The 24,488-nt window shown below is 41.4% G+C and overlaps 1 protein-coding gene across 1 annotated transcript in view; it reads left to right on the top strand.

Annotated features, from left to right (window-relative positions):
* KCTD15 (potassium channel tetramerization domain containing 15) overlaps positions 1 to 23,308 on the top strand; it is a 33,353-nt gene extending 10,045 nt beyond the window's left edge. Inside the window, exons 3-5 of the mRNA XM_063437616.1 lie at positions 9,087 to 9,231; positions 17,741 to 18,046; positions 22,432 to 23,308. Coding sequence (XP_063293686.1) covers positions 9,087 to 9,231; positions 17,741 to 18,046; positions 22,432 to 22,584 — 604 coding nt within the window. The 3' untranslated portion in view covers positions 22,585 to 23,308. The remainder of the gene's footprint in view (positions 1 to 9,086; positions 9,232 to 17,740; positions 18,047 to 22,431) is intronic.
* The last annotated feature ends 1,180 nt before the right edge of the window (positions 23,309 to 24,488 follow it).

The raw sequence follows: 24,488 nt of genomic DNA, 5'->3' as shown, positions 1-24,488 counted from the left end.
AACAGGTCTGCCATAGCCATGTTTTTGTAATTGGCGGTTTGTGGGTCAAACAGACCCTGTGGGTAGTAACATGGGATGCTTACCTGAAATAGAACATTCTCAAACCAGTCTCTTTTCTCTTCATTGGTGGAACACTGAAATGGGTGTATATGGTGCTGCCGTGTTGGGATGTGTTTAATAATTGATGGCATACCTACTTGTGGGGGGTTCCGCTAGTCTGCGTTTATTTAAGACACACACAACTCTCACTTTGTGGATTCCTACAGCAAAACAAGTTAGACGGTGATCTCTCAATCAGGACACCAGTTTAATTACAAGTTCATTTGAACTATTGTCCGCTGTGTGCGGTTAATTATTGACGGGGCTGTAGGTACCTTTTAGATATAATAGTGGTAACATTGCTCTTCGTGTTTAGATTGAAGTAAAATGCTTTGTGTCCACTAGATAACTGTGGGAATGAGAACTGGTCAGAGAACCCTAAAAATGACTTTCTTAATACAGGGGACGTGGGTGATTTTCTCCTGTTACAGTTGTTATGGTATATTCTGAAGTGGCAATCAGCACTCAAGGTTAGGATGTCTCATGCTGTCTGTGAAAGAAAAAAATAAATCTTTATCCTTGTTGATGGAGTATTTTTGAGATGCATTAGTGGACATTTAATGCAGTGTAAGGACACGTACAGCTGGTGGCAGTGGGTTTGTAGTGGCACTCGAGTCTTTTTTGGTTAATATTCCAATCCTTTAGCAATTGCTAGTAGAGAAAGCAATGATTTTCTGATATCCTTACAGAAAACTTGGAGCCCTTCTAATACCTGTGGAATGTGGATACATGTTACTGCAGTGATGGGCATTCAGTAAAAGGAAGATGAATGTTTGTGTCACCGTTTGGCAGAATTCTGAGCCATCTTGTACTTAAGTCTTTTAAAAAAAAAATTATTAGGTTGTTTGACTCTGGTTGCCCTTGTTCTGAGATTAGCCGATATAAAACTGTTTGCCTCTTTTTTACTTATAAACTTTTTTCTGTTACCATCTAATGAATGTTCGCTACTTCTGACACCTCACAACCTTTAAAATTGTGTCTTCTGCTCCAAAACCTGGAGGCAGTCACGCTGGTAAGAGGTAATTATTCCTCCCACGGATTCCCTAGCCGGCCTCCTTTTTGAGTTAAATATTCATTTTAGAGCACATACATTAGAAAATGGATGAAAAAATGAACTTTCCAACTCCAGCAGCCAAGAAATGTTCTCCTGAAAGACTACGGACCTAAAGTTCTCCTAAAATATGACGGGGCAAAGGCCATGTCCAGCTGGACATGATTACGGGACTGTGATGGCTTCATTGCTCTTTGGGAAATGTTTGAACCATTACAAATGTATCTCGTATTCTAAATATACTCTGTCATGGGGGCAGGGCAGGGTGATTTAGGCCATGCCATTGGCTGATGTAGCAATATGAGAATTGCTATGGGGCACGTTGGCAGTGATATTGGTAGCTTTATTGGGAATATGGGCCAGTATGGTTTTAAGTGAAGGCCAAATAGTAGTTTATGCTGGCAATGGAGAGGTGCTGACAGGAGCATGGGATAATGGAGAAATTGTGGTTTATTTCAGTAGAATGATGCAATCCAGAATGTTTGTTGGTTGTGTGTGATATCAGCATGTCCAAGGGGTAGTGTGTTTGTACTATGTGTGATGTCAGCAGGGCTGTGGGATAGTGTGTGTTGGCAGTGCCGTGTGTTTGTGTTGGCAGTGTCCTGTGTTAGTGTTGGCAGTGTCCTGTGTTAGTGTATTTATATTGGCAGTGTCCTGTGTAAGTATGTTTATATTGGCAGTGCCCTGTGTTAGTATGTTTATATTGGTAGTGCTCTGTATTAGTGTGTTTATATTGGCAGTGTTGTGTGTTTTTTGGTAGTGCCGTGTATTAGTGTGTTTATATTGGCAGAGCCCCGTGTTAGGGTGTTTGTTGGTAGTGCCCTGTGTTAGGGTGTTTATACTGGCAGAGCCCTGTATTAGTGTGTTTGTGCCCTGTATTAGTGTATTTATATTGGCAGTGCCCTGTGTTAGTGTGTTTGTTAGTATTGCCCTGTATAAGTGTGTTTATATTGGCAGTGCCCTGTGTTTGGCAATGCCCTGTGTTAGTGTGTGTTGGTAGTGCCCTGTGTTAGTGTGTGTTGGCAGTGCCCTGTGTTAGTGTGTGTTGGCAGTGCCCTGTGTTAGTGTGTGTGTTGGCAGTGCCCTGTGTTAGTGTGTGTGTTGGCAGTGCCCTGTGTTAGTGTGTGTGTTGGCAGTGCCCTGTGTTAGTGTGTGTGTTGGCAGTGCCCTGTGTTAGTGTGTGTGTTGGCAGTGCCCTGTATTAATGTGTTTGTTGGCAGTGCCCTGTATTAATGTGTTTGTTGGCAGTGCCCTCTGTTAGTGTGTGTTGGCAGTGTCCTGTGTTAGTGTGTGTGTTGGCAGTGCCCTGTGTTAGTGTGTGTTGGTAGTGCCCTGTGTTAGTGTGTGTGTTGGCAGTGCCCTGTGTTAGTGTGTGTGTTGGCAGTGCCCTGTGTTAGTGTGTGTGTTGGCAGTGCCCTGTGTTAGTGTGTGTGTTGGCAGTGCCCTGTGTTAGTGTGTGTGTTGGCAGTGCCCTGTGTTAGTGTGTGTGTTGGCAGTGCCCTGTGTTAGTGTGTGTGTTGGCAGTGCCCTGTGTTAGTGTGTGTGTTGGCAGTGCCCTGTGTTAGTGTGTGTGTTGGCAGTGCCCTGTATTAATGTGTTTGTTGGCAGTGCCCTGTATTAATGTGTTTGTTGGCAGTGCCCTCTGTTAGTGTGTGTTGGCAGTGTCCTGTGTTAGTGTGTGTGTTGGCAGTGTCCTGTGTTAGTGTGTGTGTTGGCAGTGCCCTGTGTTAGTGTGTGTTGGTAGTGCCCTATGTTAGTGTGTGTTGGTAGTGCCCTGTGTTAGTGTGTGTGTTGGCAGTGCCCTGTGTTAGTGTGTGTGTTGGCAGTGCCCTGTGTTAGTGTGTGTGTTGGCAGTGCCCTGTGTTAGTGTGTGTGTTGGCAGTGCCCTGTGTTAGTGTGTGTGTTGGCAGTGCCCTGTGTTAGTGTGTGTGTTGGCAGTGCCCTGTGTTAGTGTGTGTGTTGGCAGTGCCCTGTGTTAGTGTGTGTGTTGGCAGTGCCCTGTGTTAGTGTGTGTGTTGGCAGTGCCCTGTGTTAGTGTGTGTGTTGGCAGTGCCCTGTGTTAGTGTGTGTGTTGGCAGTGCCCTGTGTTAGTGTGTGTGTTGGCAGTGCCCTGTGTTAGTGTGTGTGTTGGCAGTGCCCTGTGTTAGTGTGTGTGTTGGCAGTGCCCTGTGTTAGTGTGTGTGTTGGCAGTGCCCTGTGTTAGTGTGTGTGTTGGCAGTGCCCTGTGTTAGTGTGTGTGTTGGCAGTGCCCTGTGTTAGTGTGTGTGTTGGCAGTGCCCTGTGTTAGTGTGTGTGTTGGCAGTGCCCTGTATTAATGTGTTTGTTGGCAGTGCCCTGTATTAATGTGTTTGTTGGCAGTGCCCTCTGTTAGTGTGTGTTGGCAGTGTCCTGTGTTAGTGTGTGTGTTGGCAGTGTCCTGTGTTAGTGTGTGTGTTGGCAGTGCCCTGTGTTAGTGTGTGTTGGTAGTGCCCTGTGTTAGTGTGTGTTGGCAGTGCCCTGTGTTAGTGTGTGTGTTGGCAGTGCCCTGTGTTAGTGTGTGTGTTGGCAGTGCCCTGTGTTAGTGTGTGTGTTGGCAGTGCCCTGTGTTAGTGTGTGTGTTGGCAGTGCCCTGTGTTAGTGTGTGTGTTGGCAGTGCCCTGTGTTAGTGTGTGTGTTGGCAGTGCCCTGTGTTAGTGTGTGTGTTGGCAGTGCCCTGTGTTAGTGTGTGTGTTGGCAGTGCCCTGTGTTAGTGTGTGTGTTGGCAGTGCCCTGTGTTAGTGTGTGTGTTGGCAGTGCCCTGTGTTAGTGTGTGTGTTGGCAGTGCCCTGTGTTAGTGTGTGTGTTGGCAGTGCCCTGTGTTAGTGTGTGTGTTGGCAGTGCCCTGTGTTAGTGTGTGTGTTGGCAGTGCCCTGTGTTAGTGTGTGTGTTGGCAGTGCCCTGTGTTAGTGTGTGTGTTGGCAGTGCCCTGTGTTAGTGTGTGTGTTGGCAGTGCCCTGTGTTAGTGTGTGTGTTGGCAGTGCCCTGTGTTAGTGTGTGTGTTGGCAGTGCCCTGTGTTAGTGTGTGTGTTGGCAGTGCCCTGTGTTAGTGTGTGTGTTGGCAGTGCCCTGTGTTAGTGTGTGTGTTGGCAGTGCCCTGTGTTAGTGTGTGTGTTGGCAGTGCCCTGTGTTAGTGTGTGTGTTGGCAGTGCCCTGTGTTAGTGTGTGTGTTGGCAGTGCCCTGTGTTAGTGTGTGTGTTGGCAGTGCCCTGTGTTAGTGTGTGTGTTGGCAGTGCCCTGTGTTAGTGTGTTTGTTGGCAGTGCCCTGTATTAATGTGTTTGTTGGCAGTGCCCTCTGTTAGTGTGTGTTGGCAGTGTCCTGTGTTAGTGTGTGTGTTGGCAGTGTCCTGTGTTAGTGTGTGTGTTGGCAGTGCCCTGTGTTAGTGTGTGTTGGCAGTGCCCTGTGTTAGTGTGTGTTGGTAGTGCCCTGTGTTAGTGTGTGTGTTGGCAGTGCCCTGTGTTAGTGTGTGTGTTGGCAGTGCCCTGTGTTAGTGTGTGTGTTGGCAGTGCCCTGTGTTAGTGTGTGTGTTGGCAGTGCCCTGTGTTAGTGTGTGTGTTGGCAGTGCCCTGTGTTAGTGTGTGTGTTGGCAGTGCCCTGTGTTAGTGTGTGTGTTGGCAGTGCCCTGTGTTAGTGTGTGTGTTGGCAGTGCCCTGTGTTAGTGTGTGTGTTGGCAGTGCCCTGTGTTAGTGTGTGTGTTGGCAGTGCCCTGTGTTAGTGTGTGTGTTGGCAGTGCCCTGTGTTAGTGTGTGTGTTGGCAGTGCCCTGTGTTAGTGTGTGTGTTGGCAGTGCCCTGTGTTAGTGTGTGTGTTGGCAGTGCCCTGTGTTAGTGTGTGTGTTGGCAGTGCCCTGTGTTAGTGTGTGTGTTGGCAGTGCCCTGTGTTAGTGTGTGTGTTGGCAGTGCCCTGTGTTAGTGTGTGTGTTGGCAGTGCCCTGTATTAATGTGTTTGTTGGCAGTGCCCTGTATTAATGTGTTTGTTGGCAGTGCCCTCTGTTAGTGTGTGTTGGCAGTGTCCTGTGTTAGTGTGTGTGTTGGCAGTGTCCTGTGTTAGTGTGTGTGTTGGCAGTGCCCTGTGTTAGTGTGTGTTGGCAGTGCCCTGTGTTAGTGTGTGTTGGTAGTGCCCTGTGTTAGTGTGTGTGTTGGCAGTGCCCTGTGTTAGTGTGTGTGTTGGCAGTGCCCTGTGTTAGTGTGTGTGTTGGCAGTGCCCTGTGTTAGTGTGTGTGTTGGCAGTGCCCTGTGTTAGTGTGTGTGTTGGCAGTGCCCTGTGTTAGTGTGTGTGTTGGCAGTGCCCTGTGTTAGTGTGTGTGTGTTGGCAGTGCCCTGTGTTAGTGTGTGTGTTGGCAGTGCCCTGTGTTAGTGTGTGTGTTGGCAGTGCCCTGTGTTAGTGTGTGTGTTGGCAGTGCCCTGTGTTAGTGTGTGTGTTGGCAGTGCCCTGTGTTAGTGTGTGTGTTGGCAGTGCCCTGTGTTAGTGTGTGTGTTGGCAGTGCCCTGTGTTAGTGTGTGTGTTGGCAGTGCCCTGTGTTAGTGTGTGTGTTGGCAGTGCCCTGTGTTAGTGTGTGTGTTGGCAGTGCCCTGTGTTAGTGTGTGTGTTGGCAGTGCCCTGTGTTAGTGTGTGTGTTGGCAGTGCCCTGTGTTAGTGTGTGTGTTGGCAGTGCCCTGTGTTAGTGTGTGTGTTGGCAGTGCCCTGTGTTAGTGTGTGTGTTGGCAGTGCCCTGTGTTAGTGTGTGTGTTGGCAGTGCCCTGTGTTAGTGTGTGTGTTGGCAGTGCCCTGTGTTAGTGTGTGTGTTGGCAGTGCCCTGTGTTAGTGTGTGTGTTGGCAGTGCCCTGTGTTAGTTTGTTTATTTTGGATGTGATTTGGCGTTGGAGTATGTACCATAATTTATGACGCTACGTATATTTATTTATATTTGCCTTATAGGCTAGATATATTAGAAGTGATTACTGGATCTCTGCGTCCCCGCTCTGTGCTCCTATTATCCTCTCCTCCTGAGCAAGGCATGGCTCGTATCCTTGAGTCCTAGCAGATTTTTACCTATTATAAGTAAATATACCGGGTCATTTAATAACCTGTTTATCAAATGCAGGTTTTAGAACGCTATAGGTTATAGTTACCGTTATTGAAACAAACTACATGCGTCATTTTCAGTCTGGGGCTTGTTTTGGGAAAATTGGTTAAACAGAAATCTGCATAAAAAAATGATAATGAAAAATATGTGCTTCTGAATCCGTGGATTGCATGGGGTGTATTTTTTAATTGTCTCTGTAATAAAACCATTAATAATACATTTATTCTCATTTCTGTCTGTCAGAGTTATTTATTAAAGTGTGAACTGAGGAAATTGACATTGAAGTTTGGACAGAAGTAAGAGAATAGCCACATTCTCCTGCCGGCTCCGTTCTCTGTTTGGAACAAATCACAGTTCAGTAAATAGCCCTGAGTATGTCCAGTACCATGCAGTAAGGGGGACAGGACGGTCTTATAGTGCTTACTATAAAGAAAGGGGAAGTTGGGTCACCTCACTGATTGGCGCACATCCTAGTATTTAAAAAGGCCCAAATAGGACACTCAGCGCTTGTGCTCTGGGTCTGGGCAATTTGGGGAATTTTGAAGAGATCGTGACCTCACAAAATCCATTTATAGATCTCAATATAAACACCTTTAGTATAAACACATTAGTGGGAGTTTTCTTTAGAACCGTATAACATTCTGAGCTCAGAGATGCCGCGGTGCTCTTTAGCACATAGCTGTCTAGTTCGCTATAATTGGTTACTTTGGATCCGATATTGGGTGATGATCAGCTTTTTTTGATGCAGTTAATGTATATGGAGCTGCTCTGCCGCCAAAATATAAAGTCTAAACTTCTAAACTACATTATGGTCAGAGAGATTAAAAATAAGGTCACAGAAGATACTTTTTCTGTTGCAAATAATTCTAAAAAAAAAAAAAAAACAGACAAACAACAAACCAAAGATTAAATGTTCATAATACCGTAGTTTATTTATTTATCAACAGAGATACTTTAAAATCCAGTATCCTGCTTTAATAATCATTTCTGGATCCAGGGAGGATGTCTGGTCAGCGAGCAGTTTGTCCGTCCTTGTGAATTGTACATTACATGTTCTTTGCTCGCTGGCTTCTACAGAGAAACGCAAACTGGCCCGGGGCTCTGTGAGAACCAGGGCCGGGGGCTATTGACCGAGTGGTGCATCTGCAGCTTGTGATGAGTTCAGTTAGGAAGAAGCTGTGCTGGGAGGGGGAGGACCTCTCTGCCATGCACTAACCCTTCGTATGCCAAAGGCGTGAACAGACGTGTTGCTGGTTCCTTGGGCATTAAAAGTTTAAACAGTGTGTGAAATTGTACAGCACCGATTCCTCATTTTATTTACAAGCCAGTGCTGGTAATCGCAATGATTGTTATAGTCCGTACATACAAACAGCATATAATGCAGGCTGCTAAAAGCATTCTTTATTATTGATGTCCATAAAATGAACATATTGATCAGATTAACCCGGTGTTTATTTATTCATTCAGCTTCTATATGTGAATATACATTGCCAGCTGGGTAACGTAGCAGAATACAGGCTAGTGACGTATGACCTTGGCACCGACTAGGTCTGAAATACATTACCCACGATGCCCCGTCTTTTAGTTGGCAAGGTATCTTGGGAAATATAGTTCACAAAAGTCCACAGAGAGTCATAACAGATATATACAGGTGATTTCTAGTTAAAATGAACCCACTGTTGTCTTCATTGACCTGCTCGTGACGCAGGGTCAGACCCCTGCCTAGCTGTCATTGCCCTGAGCAAACTTAATGAACATTGATCACAAGAAATTAGCATTTTCTATTTATTTTTACATAGCTCTGTAGTTGTTTTGCTTTTAAATAAAAAATTCCCCGAAAGGTTCATATTAGCTCCCTTTTCATAAGAGCAATCATGGGAACATAACCTGCATCACTCACTGCCGGTATGGATGGATGGGGAAGGGAAGTCGATTTTATTTTATATTGCTTTATATTAAACAGTCTGTGGTATAAAGTTAGTTGAATATTTGTTCTGCGAGCATTTCTTTAAAATGGACCTTTAACCCAGTGACACAGAAACAAGGTCTGCTTCAGGCAATTAATAAAACATACTGTCTGCACTGTGCGTGGGTATCACTAATTCTCTCTGTACCTTACATTTATTCTAACATGAGCCATAAACGGGCTCGTTCTGACAGCATGTATATTGCATTGTGTGTACAATATGTCTGAATTCAGAAATGTCAATGACACACTTTTCTTCACAATCCAGCACAAGGAAAACCACATTACTAGTTAATTATCATTGCCTTTTAGTAGGTCTGTCATACCCCAAGCCGAGACCGGAGTGAGATCTCTAATAGTCATACGTGGTTATTTACCAAAGTGTGATTTCAAATTTTAGGCCAAAATCGTGGAAGTCAACATCAATTTCATTTTGCCTCTTTTGGCTCAAAATTTGAAATTCACTTTGATGTAGACATACTAGAAGCGATTAGTGGATCTGTGTACTCCTATCATAGCACGGAGTCCTAGAAGATATTTACCTATTAGAAGCAAATATAATGAGTATTTAATTACCAGTTTATCTCATGCAGATCTTAGATCTATATCTGTTATTAAAAAAATACACCCTCAACCCTCCAAACATTACCTACTGTATAACACATAGAGGAGATAAACCCATTTAGGGCTTGCAAACCAGATATATTTTGTGAAAATATTCTATTCCCTAATTCAAGTCTGCAAAGTGTCACATGCATACTAATGCTGTTCTAAAACCAGTGGAGATCTAGCTATTCACATGTCCTCCTCTCTCACAAGTGGACTTATTATGGGGTCTCTGATAGGGTGAGAAGGATAGGTAATTGAAGACTGTTTTCTTGTCATTTCAGGATAAGCCGGCTGTTTAACGGCACTGAACCCATTGTTTTGGACAGTCTTAAACAGCATTACTTTATTGACCGAGACGGTGAAATTTTCCGATACATATTAAGTTTTCTACGAACGTGTAAACTACTTCTCCCTGAAGACTTTAAGGTAAGAGATTGAAAGGTAACTCACAGAATGTTCCCTTAGGGGTAAAATGCAACTCATCGAATGTTCCTCTAGGGGTAAAATGCAACTCATAGAATGTTCCTCTAGGGGTAAAATGCAACTCATCGAATGTTCCTCTAGGGGTAAAATGCAACTCATAGAATGTTCCTCTAGGGGTAAAATGCAACTCATAGAATGTTCCTCTGTGGCTAATTTTTCGATACATATAATTTCCAATTAGTGGGGTAATAGCTGCTTGATCCAAGGAGACATCTGACTGCTATTTTGGGGTCAAGAAGGAATTTTTTTCCTAGTTTGTTGCAAAATTGGAAGCTCTTCAGACTGTTTTTTTTTTTTTTTGCCTTCTTTTGGATCAACAGCAAAAACATATGTGAGGAAGGCTGAACTTGATGGACACAGGTCTCTTTTCAGCTATGTTTCAATTAATTTCAAGTGTGAAAAGCAGTAAACAGTATCTAACTTCTGGCTAAATTCCATTGTGTACAAAGTGCCTTCAAACTGTGTCTTACGATGGCATAAAACCAATGAACTTTCATATTCCACCTAATTCTGCCTATCAAGTTAAAATTGATTGTAACTATTATTATTATAAGGCCGAAACACACTCCATAGCGATGGGCAATGGATAACTAAAACTAAAGAAACTGGACTAAAAGTACTGAAAAGTGAAAGTATTAAAAAGGAAGATAGTGATTGGTGTATATAGTCTGTATTTTACCGTATACATTATTTACATAGTTATACTACATCCTAGAGTTAGGGTAGACCACGACACGACAAGTTATATAATGTGAGACATGGACAAAATGAGAGAACTTGAGGAACTTTTTCTGAAGACCTGGAAACATCTGAGAAGGTGAGGTAGGATATTCCATTAGAATTGGGAAGGCCTGTACAAAAGTTGCGGCAAACTGAAGGACATAATTTGGCATAAGAGGGACTAAAATGGTGTGTTCTTGGCTACTTAACAGAGTATATGTATTATAGGTTTAGAGTTGTGGAGAGCTATGTATGTGAGAACTTTGGTGCGTAGAAAAAGCCAATGCAAGGATTGTATAGACAGTAAGAGAGAAATGTAGAAACTTGGGTTGGATTGAGGTCAATAAAGAAAGAGTTGCACTAGCTGCAATAGGAAGTGATATGTGTTTGAACAACAGTTTTGATCTTATCTTGTGCTAGAAAGACATGTACAAAGAAGGGACACTCAAAGAATAACTGGTCCACAGCGGGAAACGGGGCAGAAATATCACTAGTAAATTAGCAAAGGGTAGCACTGAAGGCAGCTTGGAAGATAAAGAAATGAAATTAAGTGATCACAGTGTCCCTTTAAGCATTCCAGCTACATCCCGGTATACACTGACATATTCAAAGATATACCCAGATATACAGCAGATTGTGGAATGAACACAGTAATAATTCACTATGAATGAAGGTTCATTTTTAGAGTAGAAACCAGATCCAGTAGAGGTGAGCAAGGCCTGCCTTGCCTTTATATTGTCTTTATTTCCATTTAAATTGAAAATCTGATATAACAATATTGCAAAATCAAATGAAGATGACATGTATATTTTGTGACTTTGCCGTGCCTTTAACAATGTGGTTGATACAGTCCGCCTATACATTAATTCCTATATTCTATAGGCAGTCCTTTTTTTTTTGTATTCTACAGAAAATCACGCTGATATATAAACTTCACACAAGCAGAAGTGAAACCCAGTTTTCAGCATAATTGAAGTAATAGGAAACCATATATTTGTGCAAAGGAGATATATCAAGTGTTTATGTTTCTCTAATTAGGACACACCGCGGAGAGTGTAAAATTTGCGCGTCCTGTTACTTGGCGCCACGATTCTATGTAAAAGGAATCATTACAAAAGCCTGATGAATATTTATCAGTTTTCACCTTTGCTTAATCAAACAGAATATGAGCCGCAGGCTCAATCGAGCTGCATTTCACTTGTGTAGTTGTGAATGTTGTTAAAAGTTTGAAATATTTAGAGTGAAACAATTCAGGGGCCATGACAGTTTCTGTAGAAGTTTGGAAGAAAGCACGGCGGGTGCGAGGGGCGTCTGCCGCTCTATACGTCTTTCAGCACTTAAGGAATTAGCATTTTGAAGGCTGTATACTGTGAATTATCTTGCACTGTCTATATGCCTTGCAGTAGTCTCTCCAGTCATGCAAGGCTATTTGCATTTTTCCTTACACATTTGCCTACCCTTTGGTGATAAAGACTCCTGATATATTCACTGATAAGAGGTGTTCTCACAAACAATACTTTGTGGCAGGTTCACACAGAAGTAAAGATTTTGATGGTAGAAGAAGACTGTCAGGGCCGACCCAAGACATTGTGCTGAATGGGCCCAAGACTCAAATGCTCAGAATACAGTGTTTTGTAGTGAAAGGGTTCAAAAAGCATTTCTGAATCTCTAAACTCTCTGCAAGTTAACATAAAAAAGCAGTAGGTTCATCACACATTCCTCTTATGCAAAATATATTTGCAAATGATATAAAACCCACAATGTGTTGTATGTTGTCTAGGGAGACAGGTATTTCTGTAGATCGCTTTGTCTAAGAATTTTCTCAGCAGGATGCTGCTGTATGATACAGATTAACAGGAAGTCATACGTGCAAAGCAAAATGGCTTCCGCCATCTGGCTTCAATTCAGTAACATGATTGCAAGTATTGCATGCTCTGTCAAAGTATGGAAACTTTTACACAGAGATTTGTGAAAGTTAGAAAATGGTCTTTCATACAGGAGCATTTGTTGTTGTTTTTTTATAGCCTGCCTTTAAGGTTCTTATTTACTTTCTCCTAATCAGTAACAGACCGTAGTTTGCTCAAAGAGCAGAAACTGTAGATTCCAGAGTATTTTGCTATTCAATCCCATAATCTATTCTTTTTAGTGAACACCCAGCCCTTGTAGTAATGCAGGTACAGCAATGACTCACAGACACAGCCATTACATGCAATCAGTCAGCGCAGGGAGACTCATTCATCGCATAACCTTTTAAATCCAAGCCTGGATCTCTAAAAATGTACCCCTCAATGCCGCAGACAGTACAGACCTTTTCACGCCCAAGAGTCAGCTTTATGGCAGGATTTTCCTATGATCTCTGATAATAACCCAGGGCTTTTCTTAACCTTTGATGTGTCGCATTTAGGAGGAATGGCAAAATAAAGACACCGCCTGAAATTGGTTACCGTCAGGATGAGGCCTGGGGTGGGCAAGTAATTTAATGGAAACGTACTCAGGCGTACCCGAAATCTGAAAGAAATTAAGGGAGGGATCTGTATACGCACAGATAATAGGCTGCTTTACAAGGGAGCTGACAAGTGTCTCGGCAGGCACTCTGTATCTGTTACTGTTTGTTGGTGTGCTCATTTTGAATGTTGTATGATTGCGGTCGTTAGGTGAAATTAGTGGTATTTTGTTTGTAGGATAAAAAACACACTTCAAGGGACACTCCAGGCACCAACCCAACAAGCATGCATTCGATAGCGTCATTTACAGTTGATTCAGTAATTTACCTAGATTATTTTGCAAGGTCAGTTTCCTTAGCTATAATGTATCACTCTCCCTCCATCTCTCCATCCAATCCTGCAGTGTTTCCACACTCACTGCGTTAGCACAGCTGTAAGTGACTTTGTAGTGTATACAGTGTTATCCTAAATCTTTAGTTGAATAATTTTTTCCCCTATTCGTTCATACATGTGCAGTTATTACAACAACAAAAAAAAGGTTGACGCTATAACTGAATATTAAAGATGCAATACTGTAACTTCACTTATCTAAGGGAACATCTTAGTTACGCACCATAACAACGTATACGCATCAATCTCCCCTGTACCTATAACAATCTGCACAATGCGTGTAATTCATTCTGCAGGTCCCTACGTCCCCACGTCCCCAGCCTGGCTCTCTGAAAAGTTAAATTGCGATTGCACATATGAGGAGTTGGTGATAGGCTGTGCATAGCCCCATTCCAACATCTAGTCACTGTGGCATGAATGGAACTATTGCTGGGTCCTGGACTACATAACCTATAAACACCTGCTGGACATCATAGACACACAGAGAGGCTTCTTATTGAGGCCTTTTCCTGGTCTGTGAGAGGCAATCTTATGTTTCATTGAAGTTTTTGAATGTATTATATATATATAGTTGTCTTTTGCATCTTTGTTTAAAGCTGTGCCATTGTCAATATTTACCTCCTGAATCTTGGTGTCCAGTATAGTAGCACCAGGACACTCTCCTCGAGTGTTTTTTTTTTGTTTGTTTTTTTCTGGATTTTATGCAAGTTCATGTTGGCCAGCCTAACTCTACCAGGCGCTTAATCAGTTCCCCGCAATTTATTGAGGTGAGGACGGACGTCAATAGGTAGAGGACAAGATCTGCTCTAGATGTTGATCAGTGGCTCTAGTTACACTGATCAGTTTTCCACAGTTTCTTGTGTTGTTCTGTTTCTGTATAAGGCTGTTCAGCCCCTGTGTTATCTACAAGGCTGTTTTGATGACATTAGCCTGTTGGTTATCGTTCTTTCATCTCACTGCTATAATCCATCCTCTTATTTTGGTTTCACAAAAATCTTGTGTTGCGAAGCGTATTTAACCATTTACACAAAACAGGATGCACATGGTCACCTATTGATCCGTGCACCAATTATTCCCCAGTCTGGAGTTTTGGAAACAAACGAGAAGTTAGTTTGGCTTCTGGGATTGCGTAATTACGTGTCCTAGAGGCAGTGCTGTGCAGTCGGCTAATTGCCTCTGGGTTCCTGAGTTAAAGGAAATTCACTATTAACAGTTCGTTTCTACCATGCTAAATCTCTCTCAGCGGCCGCCTGATTTTTCCAGGTGAAGATTCTTTCAGTGCTGTGAGTTCAGTTTAGATGTGGATTCTGTTCCTCACATGTAAAAATAATTAATATGAATTAATGTCAAAGGAATGGTACGTGTCAGACTTGCAATCAGGCTGGTTTCATGCCTTTCTAGACAGATTAAAGGCAAACTGTCATGGACCAAACTACCTGATCTCTTTTAAAAGAGCTTGAAATTCCATCTATACATTGTGCTAGCAAATGTGCAGTAGATCTGGATAAAAACCTATTTAAAAATAGAGAGCTAGAAAATGCGTTCTTGTTCCCTTGTCTCCCTGTGACATCACTGAAGACATTTTAGGTCACCCGGAATAATTATAACTGGCACAGAGACACTGTATGTATTAGCATAGGGCTGTAGTCGTGGAAGAGTGATTGTGATACTTTCCCCCCCTCCCCCCCCAAAAAAATAGGAACATTATTAAAACTTATATCCAAATGGCAAAATGTAGACTTTAGTAGCTCACAATTACAGCTATTTTAGCTTCCGTCTTGATCCGTAGTAGATAGCCCTGAGAGTGTGTGGTATATGTATAAAGTATATTGTTATTTAAAGCCCTTTGAGCGGAATGGGATGTGAAGTGGTTATTATCATGGGGGTTTTTACTAGTCATACATTTAGTGTAATAGGTATAAGTCACATGTAAAACCAGCTTTTGAGGAGTCGTGCGCAACTCGTATCTCTATAATGTTTTTACCGCGCTCGCTATGACATCACAGTGATATAAAATTATCACTGTGTGTTATCTTGGTATGTGACCAGCTGTTTTAACCATACAAATGGCGCTTTCTAAACTGTGGCAATTAAAGGGTTCATATGTATGTTTTTATATGTAAGTGTTATACCGGGTTCTATGCAATAAATTACGATTTGCACATGGTGATTATAATTAAATATGGATATGATTTTGGATGAAGAGATTATTTCCTTCCCCAGTTTACCTTTTTAACTTTTGTACCCCATCCTTAGTTATTTTCCCTAAGTTTTATAAAATATTAAAAAGAAAAACCCGTAAAAACGATTTTGAAAAGGAATTGGCAGAACAATAGATAATCACGTTTTCATGATCCTTCCCTCATCAGATGGTCATTACAGAAGGATAATACTATGGATCTAGTTTCCTGAGCACATAATTGTGATGCTGACATATACTGCCAATGGATTGTGTGTGTTGTATATCATAAATGTTCTTAACTGGTTTGTGATGAGTGTATGAATAGAATCATTCCTTAGTAACTGCACCACTTTCACAACTATTTAGATTTCTAAAAAGCTGTCTCCGGTAGAACCTTTACTCTACATATCCATATTCATGGATCTCACACTTTGTAAATACATGATGATCAGCTCCCATTTATTTCTGCTAATACTGTCCAACAAGTATAAATGATCAATTTCAGTTTGTAACAACAGTGGACAGTGTGAAGGTAACGGAGAAAAAAAGTACATAGCCGAGCCTTTTTTTTTCCCTTTTAAACCGACACATGTTTTTGCCTTCATTTTGCAATTTGGTTTACATTTGGGAATATAGTAAATAAGCCCCACTGTCTCTTTATTGCAGCTGAGAAACACACAGCTTTGTGTAACATGACAAGTGCCCCTGGGGCAGATTAATGATGGGGCAATGCTCCACAATCCGTGTTTTTGTTAATATTTTAGAATGGTTCATGAAAAAGCAATGTCTTACTGTATGAAAATATGTTAAAACTGTGTAGGATCCCTAGCACGTATCCATGGGACAGGAGATAGAGAACACAAGGGTCGGGTTTTCTACATAAGTTTAAAACATTTTGGTTTTGTTCAAATAACTGATTTTACAAACCTATTCGGACTCAGCTGTTTTGGCCAATACATTTACAGTTAACCTGTTTGTTCTATACAATTTCCAGTTTAGTTAATGGACAATGCTGCCATTTGATGAGTTAATTTAAGGAAACAATGTACTTATCAGTCATTTAATATGCCTCGTGGGTTGCCACAAGGCAGGGAGAAGACATGTGGTTATTATATATAGGAACACATTATTCCGAATATGCTGTGACTTGCACACAAACAGATGTTAGTGCAAGACTATTAGGGAAATGATAATCTATGTGTGTGCACATCTCCTGCATATAGCGTAAGTGGGCAGTGCGCACTGGGTACAGGTACTTAGATGGCTCAGTTTGGAATAGTTTTTTCCCCTGTGATCTAAGGGTGTTGGACTCCAGGAACTTAGGATAAATATTCAAAAAGCAAGTTTCATGGACTGCATGCTAGCACTAGAACCACTGTAGCTGTAGTGGTGCTTTGAGTAGCAATTTAATGTCATGATTGTATTGCATATTTTGTCACTGCAACCAAATAAGTCACAACGTCTCAGGAGCTGGAGAAGTGTACAATTCAAAACATTATTCTTAATTGTACTTCTCCAATGCTGTATGTCCCCAAGTATACAGAATACACAACTGTAATGGCATGAGCCAAAACTGCCAGAGTGTGACACTCAGTCAATTTGTGCAGATGTAAATACTCCAATTACCACCAGTAGATCATGTGGCTATGATTGAGCTGTGTTAGTGGATGTGTTCTTAAGGCTGGCAAAGTATCATGGCTGTTGTAGTTCTAGAACATCTGGGGCTCTACCTTTTGCCCAAGATCAGTGGTTCCCAACCTGAGGTATGAACCAGTTGCTCAGGTGAAAAAAATCTGTATTGGTGGAACTACCGCCAGTGTGGCTGCACTGGGCCCACTACCTAAGGGGGCCCATTGAGTAGCCCATGACCCATGCACTTAGGATCAACCAATGGACATGTGTCATCAGGGGCTCAGCTGTGCGTTCCAGCACTTTAAAAGTGTGACTGGGCTCATTTCTTATCTGCCACCAGTGCTGGGAGAAATTGAAAACTGGTCACTTCATCCTAGCTAGCAGAAGCAACCCCTCTGCACCCAAGAGTTAGGAAATTGGAGGGTTGGCTAAAATTGTTATTGGTGTGTGTTTTTATGTGTGTGTCTTTGTCTGTATATGTGTTAGTGTTTGTATCTGCAATATTTACATATGCCTGGGGCATAGGATAGACAGGGGGAACCTGAGGGGACAGGGGAGTGGCAGGAAGAGCCCATGGGGAGCTGGGGGCAGGGAAGGGACAGAGATAACCAAGGGGCAGGGGAGGGACAGGGAGAGCCTGGGGCAAAGAAAAACATTAACATTGATAATTACAAACATTTTGCTAATATGAAGGGTACAATTTATGGAAATGGTCTGCCAAAAGGAACACAAGTGAAAAAAGATCGGGAACCACTGCCCTAGATGATTGTGACCAAAGTTGTAGAACAAACATTCTCCCATGATGCTTTGCCAGGCAGAGAGGGGATTAATCAACGTGTTGTAATCTGAAAAGTGGAAACCATCAGGTACAATCCAGGGGTGATTACTGACTTTGATAAATCTGAGAGGACATATTGAGAGATGCATTTCACAATAGCTGGTAAAATACCTTTCTATAACCACTGACTCGTAATGGACAGACTAAATCTGTGCGGCGCTAGATTGACACATTGCACTTACAGTAAAACACTGTCCTCCTTGTCAATAAGGAACAGATCCCTTAATGTTCTTCTTGCTTTTCTAGGAGTTTAACCTTCTATATGAGGAAGCAAAATATTACCAGCTCCATCCCATGGTCAAAGAACTGGAGAGATGGAAACAGGACAAAGAACATCGAAAGCACTTCCAGCCATGCGACTGTCTGGTTGTGAGAGTGACCCCTGACCTTGGAGAAAGGATTGCGTTGAGCGGAGAGAAGGCATTAATAGAGGAGATCTTCCCAGAAACCGGAGACGTTATGTGTAACTCGGTGAACGCCGGCTGGAACCAAGACCCAACCCACGTCATTAGGTTTCCTTTAAATGGTTACTGCAGGTTAAATTCTGTCCAGGTAAGATACTCTGTGTGCTTATGTACTACTGCCTAATGTGTTCATAATACTGGAGATAATAAAAAAACAAAAAAAAAAACAGAGTGTGGTAGGTGGATTATCTTGGCATACCTCCATTAATCTGCACTGACCTAGCCTTTGCACAGGTTATGGTACAAGGAGTTTCCTGTATCACTGTATACAGTTGCTTATATCTGCAGTAATTTGCAAAAATCAATGTTTTACTTCCTCGTTTGCTATCCAAAGTCGTCTAGCATGTGCACGTTTAATACTTCCTCCAGAGCAGTGCTGGGTGGGAATATGCAGAGTCTTTGGCTGAGATGAGATTATTTAACAGTTCCATTTATCCATTTAGCTAGGGATATGCTACATAGGGGTTTATATGAAAAGATAAGACTCTATAGACTGGAATGAGAGCATCCTGATTGGAGAGGCCTCTTCCTGGTCTGTGAAGAGGGAGGGAGGTTTTTTGTTTTTCATTATTTTGTTGCAGGTGTTTGAGTGGTCTAAAACTGTGCTGCATTTGATTTACTGGAGACATCTGGGGTTAGCCAAGGTGACGGAGATTTCACATAAATTATTGTTCTAGATATCTCACACTGTAAAGAAACAAACACTGTGAAATTTGTACAGCAGTACTTTCTCTCTAAGATGACATGAGGTTTGTTTGTAAAATGCTATTTTCTAAGGCCATACACACCTCTGGTCATTCCTACAGGCCTCTGCCAGGTGAGATTAGAAGAAAATAGATTTTTAAGTCGAAAAAAAGAAACATTTTGTTTTATGCCACCATCGTGATACTTTCATCAATGAACGTCCTGGAGGTGTTTCTCCAAAACGCCCTGCAGTATGTAACATTACGTTCCAAAAAGACAAAAAAAAATGTTCTGAGAGTGCAACAATGTACAAATGCATAATTTATGTCTTGCTCATAATTAAATGATGATGCCTGCAGTAAGGACTTAAAAGAAATTGATCTTTTTTTTTTTTGTTGTAAAGTGTGTATATATTATATATAGTATTACAGAGGATCTATAATGGAGAACAGCGTGTTAGGGGGAAATAATGCTATCTTGAAGTTCTGAAGACATTACAACAAGCCACAAGACTGAAGGTCGAGTGTTATATAAATGTCTCCGGATCCCCTAATACGTGTTCTGCATTTTTTTATATTACAGGATACGTTTAGGTTAAGGCAGTGGTTCCCAAACGTTTTAGGTGCGTGGCACCCTTAATATTTCAATATTTTTTCAAGGCGCCCCAAGTTAAAAGAATTTGTATATATGTACAGCACAGCGACATATATTGGGTCCCTGTCCGGCAGAAATGCTTGCCATTCAAGCGCAGAGCCAGAACCTAATCTTGGGAGGGGCACTGGCAAATTATTTAAAGAAACAACCCAGGCACAAAAACATCTACAGCACTTGGTAGTTACAGTTCTGGGAAAGCAACTTCAGCTGCATAGCACTTTATCAATTTTAGCACAACCTAATAATCAACTTTAAGTTAGCTACGGGTTGTGATTACATTCCAGTTTATATTATTTATTAAAGGGACACTATAATCACCAAAACACCTTTAGCTTAATGAAGCAGTTTGGTTGTATAGATCATGCCCCTGCAGTCTCACTGGTCAATTCTATGCCATTTAGGAGTTAAATAACTTTGTTTATACATCCCTAGACACACCTCCCTGCATATGACTTACACAGCCTCCCTAAACAATTCCTGTGAAGAGTCATCTAATGTTTACCTTTATTGCAAATTGTGTTTAATTTAGAATGTCTTTTCTCCTGCTCTGTTAATAACTTGCTAAACCCTACAGGAGCCTCCTGTATGTAATTAAAGTTAAATTGCAGAGCAGGAGATAAACTTTTAAAGTAAGTTACATCCGATTGAAAATGAAACCATTTTGTTTTCATGCAGGCCGTGTCAGTCACAGCCAGGGGAGGTGTGGCATGGGCTGCATAAACAGAAACAAAGTGATTTAACTCCTAAATGGCAGTGAATTGAACAGCGAGACTGGAGGCATAATCTATAAACCAAAACTGCTTCATTAGGATATATTTGTTTTGGTAACTATAGTGTCCCTGTTTTAAAGCTGTTTTCCTGGCACTATAGCTCCTTATAACGTGCTCCCCGTGGTGCAGAGCAGAGGGGGTTAAAAAAAAACCTCTGTCACTTACCTGAGTCCAGCGCCAATGTCCCTCAGCGCTGACCCAGGCCCCCCCCCACCCCCCCCCCCGCGCTGACATCTGTAATATTATGCTTTTTTTATGGGGGTTTGGGTGATGCTGGATGTCCTAATGCATAGTACCAGGATATCCAGTATAAGGAGACCAAAAGTCGTCTAACGACCAGGAGGTCCCCGGAGGTGGAGTTAACCCATAAAGGTAATTATTTAAGGTTCTTAAAACCTGCAATAATTGCCTTTGCTGGGTTTAGGGACCTGGTACACTGCACCCAGATCACGTCGATTAGCTGAAATGGTTTGGGTGCACATAGTGTCCCTTTAACATGCTTTGCAAGACAAAGCCCAATAAAGTATGTAAATGAGTGAGCCCCTGCAGTGGTGTTTGCTTGGCACCTGTGACTGCCCCGATTTCTCCGATTGAGGCATCATGTGGTGGCGAAGTTCAGTGGAGGTGATGCTAAGGAACAAATCACATACAAAGATTTAGCCTAAGTAACCTTAATCGTATTTTTTTTATTTTATTTTTTTTAAAGGAGCAATTAATTTCCTTTCCAGATAAGATGTCCATGTCACCTATACACAGATTATGTTAAACAATAAAATAAATATCAATAAAGAATAATAACTTACATTTAGCCAGATCTTGAACAGGTGCTGGCAGTGCCCCTTTAAGAAGCATGATCATGTGGGTTTTCTTGGTTCAATTTCTGTGGCATTGATAAACTGGAAAAAGACAGTAATCAAAAATGTTAACTTTGTAGGAAATATATGGCACTATAACAAAGTATATATATATATATATATATACCCTTTTCACTCCATTTTTTAAATGGGGAACTATGGATGTCAGCTGATACTCTAATTGGGACGGAGTCCAAGGGCTTCCTGATTGAAGCCTCGGGCTGAAATAGAAATACAGGGGGCAGAGCTGAAGATTTGGGGGTTTAAAACAGTAATCCTAAGGTAAGACCTCCTCACACCATAACAACTTAATTATGTTGTTATGGTGCCTGGTGTGTTTCTTTAAAACTATATATATATATATATATATATATATATATATATATATATATATAAATATGATTATATCAGAGTCCATAACTCACCCTTTCATTCTTTCCTCGGTTGATCAAATAAGTACCATTCACCCATTGCGAGTGTGCTAATCTATGGGGAAGTTGCCCCGAACATAGAATTGTGGGATTCCATGCCCTAGTGAACTGGTCTGTTTGGGGGCATTCCCCTTAAACATAGACCTGCTTTCTAGCACATACTTGCTACAGTTTTCCACCAAAATAAAACACCCCTGAAAATAAGCCCCGGTGCGTTTTTCAGGAGGAAAATTATTCTAAGACTCGGCCGGTGTTATTTTGGGGGAAAGGCGGTAGATATGTGAGAGATTGCTGTACTCTGAATGTAGGAGATCTTTAGCGTTTGAAGTAGTAGGTTACACAGGACCTGTGAAATGTACCAATCCAATTTGATATGCATGTGAACAAAATAAAATGTACAGCTAAGTTTGATGAAATAGCAAACTGAAAAAACTCGGCCTGCGCTATTTAACATAACCACTGCAGAGCAGAATGTAAGATCAATTAACTCACGGTGTTTAAGAGTTTATCTAAACTAATCATTTCAGGTCAGCCAACTGCAGTTAGAATGAAAATGTAAGTGAACTGCAAGCAGGAAGAGATACCAATAAATTAGTCCCTGTATTTGTACAACAGTAACTTGAAAACAACCTGTAGCCAGATTTTGATAAAGAATTTGAGCATGATAAAAAGAATGCAGGAACACGGCCGAGTCACTTTAACCCCTTAAGGACACATGACATGTGTTACAGGTCATGATTCCCTTTTATTCCAGAAGTTTGGTCCTTAAGGGGTTAAAGCTGAAGGACTGCGTGATGCAATATATATTTTGTGTAAAAATTCAATACTTATACTGTCTGTATAAAAAGGAAACCTGCACAAGTTTGGGGCTCTGATTATCTCAAAGGACTTTTTTTTTTGTAAGGGTTATTTTTAAAAGCTGTGACTTTTCTTCTGTCTACTCCAACACTTAGTGTTCATTTGTTACCATCCTTTAGCAAAACAACAAGAAACTTGTAGATAGTGTATCATGATTAACAAGCACGTACCTCGTGGCTCGTCACCTTCCCTACGTAAACGTATCCTTGTCGTGTCTTGCAGGTCTTGGAGAGATTATTTCAGAAGGGATTTCACGTGGCAGCTTCATGTGGGGGTGGCGTTGACTCCTCTCAGTTTAGCGAATACGTACTCTGCAGAGAGGACAGGAGAATGCAGCCCAACACAATACGGATAAAACAGGAACCTCTGGACTGACGCACCAGGAGTTAACTTTGGAATCACAGAAGTGTTCAAAAATCCTCTACGGGAAACCCTGAGGATCTGCAAAACAGTATTAACAGACTATGTTTGACTTGTCGTTGCCAGTTTGTGATATCTTGAAAGTACTTATAACGTCACGATACAAAAGGCCCGGTCTCACTATGAAAGCATAGAACTATTCTGCCCGGGCCTCGCTACAGCTGTGCTGTGGGGAAAATACATTCACATTCTAAATGGTTCAAACCCACCAATAGCATCGAATAACTGAGCATATTAAGAGAATTTACAGTATTCTGATGTGGACGATACAGAAACACACTTTTTTTTTCTGGAGCTATAACGATCACAGACTTTTTATCCAAGTCCTAAAATGTTAGTGACAAAGCTACACGTCACTCAGAGACTTGTTAAAGACCAATGGACGCATACCAATGAGGTATCAAGTTAAAGAACAAACATGTTTATTTTTAAATGGATGGAAACCTGAAAAGTAAATGGACAGGCACTTACCCTAAAATATTCTGAACTATAACATATTATAACTTAAACTATCTCTTTCAAAAAAATGTTCCCAGTGTCACAGAGGACAATGAGTTGATAGCAAATTCTGCTGAATTCTTTTTATTACAAAACTATTGCCTCGATCCCAACGTTTTTCTTACCCTGCATGTTCTGACACAAGTTTAAAAAAAAGAAAATCCGTGTAGAAATATTAAAAGTAATAATAAAATTGGCAGTTTATTGTAATGTTAATTTTTAACAAATGTGTTAAATCATTGCTGCACAACTATGATGACTTCTTTATATATTGTTTCCATATCACCTAACATTTGAACAAATAATTTGATGTTTATTTATTAAACGCAGAACTGTATTCAATTAGAAATATTTTTCCAACTCCGTTATAACCACACAGGCTATTATAGCTTAAATGTAGATTTTTAAATTCAATACAATTTGCCGTTTAGCTTATAAACCTCTCACTTGAGATTGCTTGCATGTTTACGCTGGTCATTAAAGTGGTTCTGTCACTGTCTGGGGTTTTCTCAACGTTTGCAGAGACCCCTGAGGGTGACGGCTCTGCTTGGTGTCCACAGGGGAAGGTGAGTTTACTTACCTGAGCCTGTTCCTGTGTGGCCGCCACTATGGTCTTCCTGCCGGTCCTCTTCAGCTGCCGGGAGCCCACGTCACTGACTATGCGTTAGTCCATAGGATACTCCATAGACAGCCTTTCTCCCCAGCTACTAGTGACAGCTGGGAGAATGACAAAACTTGACAAAAGTAGCTCAGCTAGAATTTCAGTAAAACTTCCAATACAGTCGAAGTGAGTATTTCATAGAGATTTTGACAGCAGCCAAAACAATCTGGTGCACTATAGATATATATGACTTCAATAAAGTGAATTGTACACAGACCTGACTTCTCAATGTCTTTACATCACATTAAAAGCATCACTTTCTTGAAGGGAAAAGGAGACACAAACATGTTTAATCTCAAGAAACTGTTTCTTAAGATTGTTTTAACTTTCCAGTTTCTGGTTCAGCTATTTTCCATATTAAACACAAGTTAGTGGTAATATATGCATGGTACAATTATTTTTATATTTTATGTTTGAAATACCTTCAAACCACTCAAGTCTATAATGTCAGGAATTCAAAGTGAATTTCACAGGGAATACTTATAATAAAGAAATGTGTCTTAAAGGAACACTCCAAACACCATAATCACTAAAGCCTTCTGCAGTGTTTATGGTGCCAGGAGTGCTCTGCTGCCCTCGCAGGGTGGTCTGACTACTTTCCTTGGGTTTACCAGGTGCCCGTCACAATTGAGGCTTATTTCAGTGGCTGAGGTGGGGGCGGGCACCTAAGGGGGCCTAGGTATGTTCTTAAACGTGTGGG

The sequence above is a fragment of the Pelobates fuscus genome, chromosome 12 (genome assembly GCF_036172605.1).
Source record: "Pelobates fuscus isolate aPelFus1 chromosome 12, aPelFus1.pri, whole genome shotgun sequence".
NCBI lineage: Eukaryota > Metazoa > Chordata > Amphibia > Anura > Pelobatidae > Pelobates > Pelobates fuscus.
This window is presented reverse-complemented; position numbering and strand designations above follow the sequence as displayed.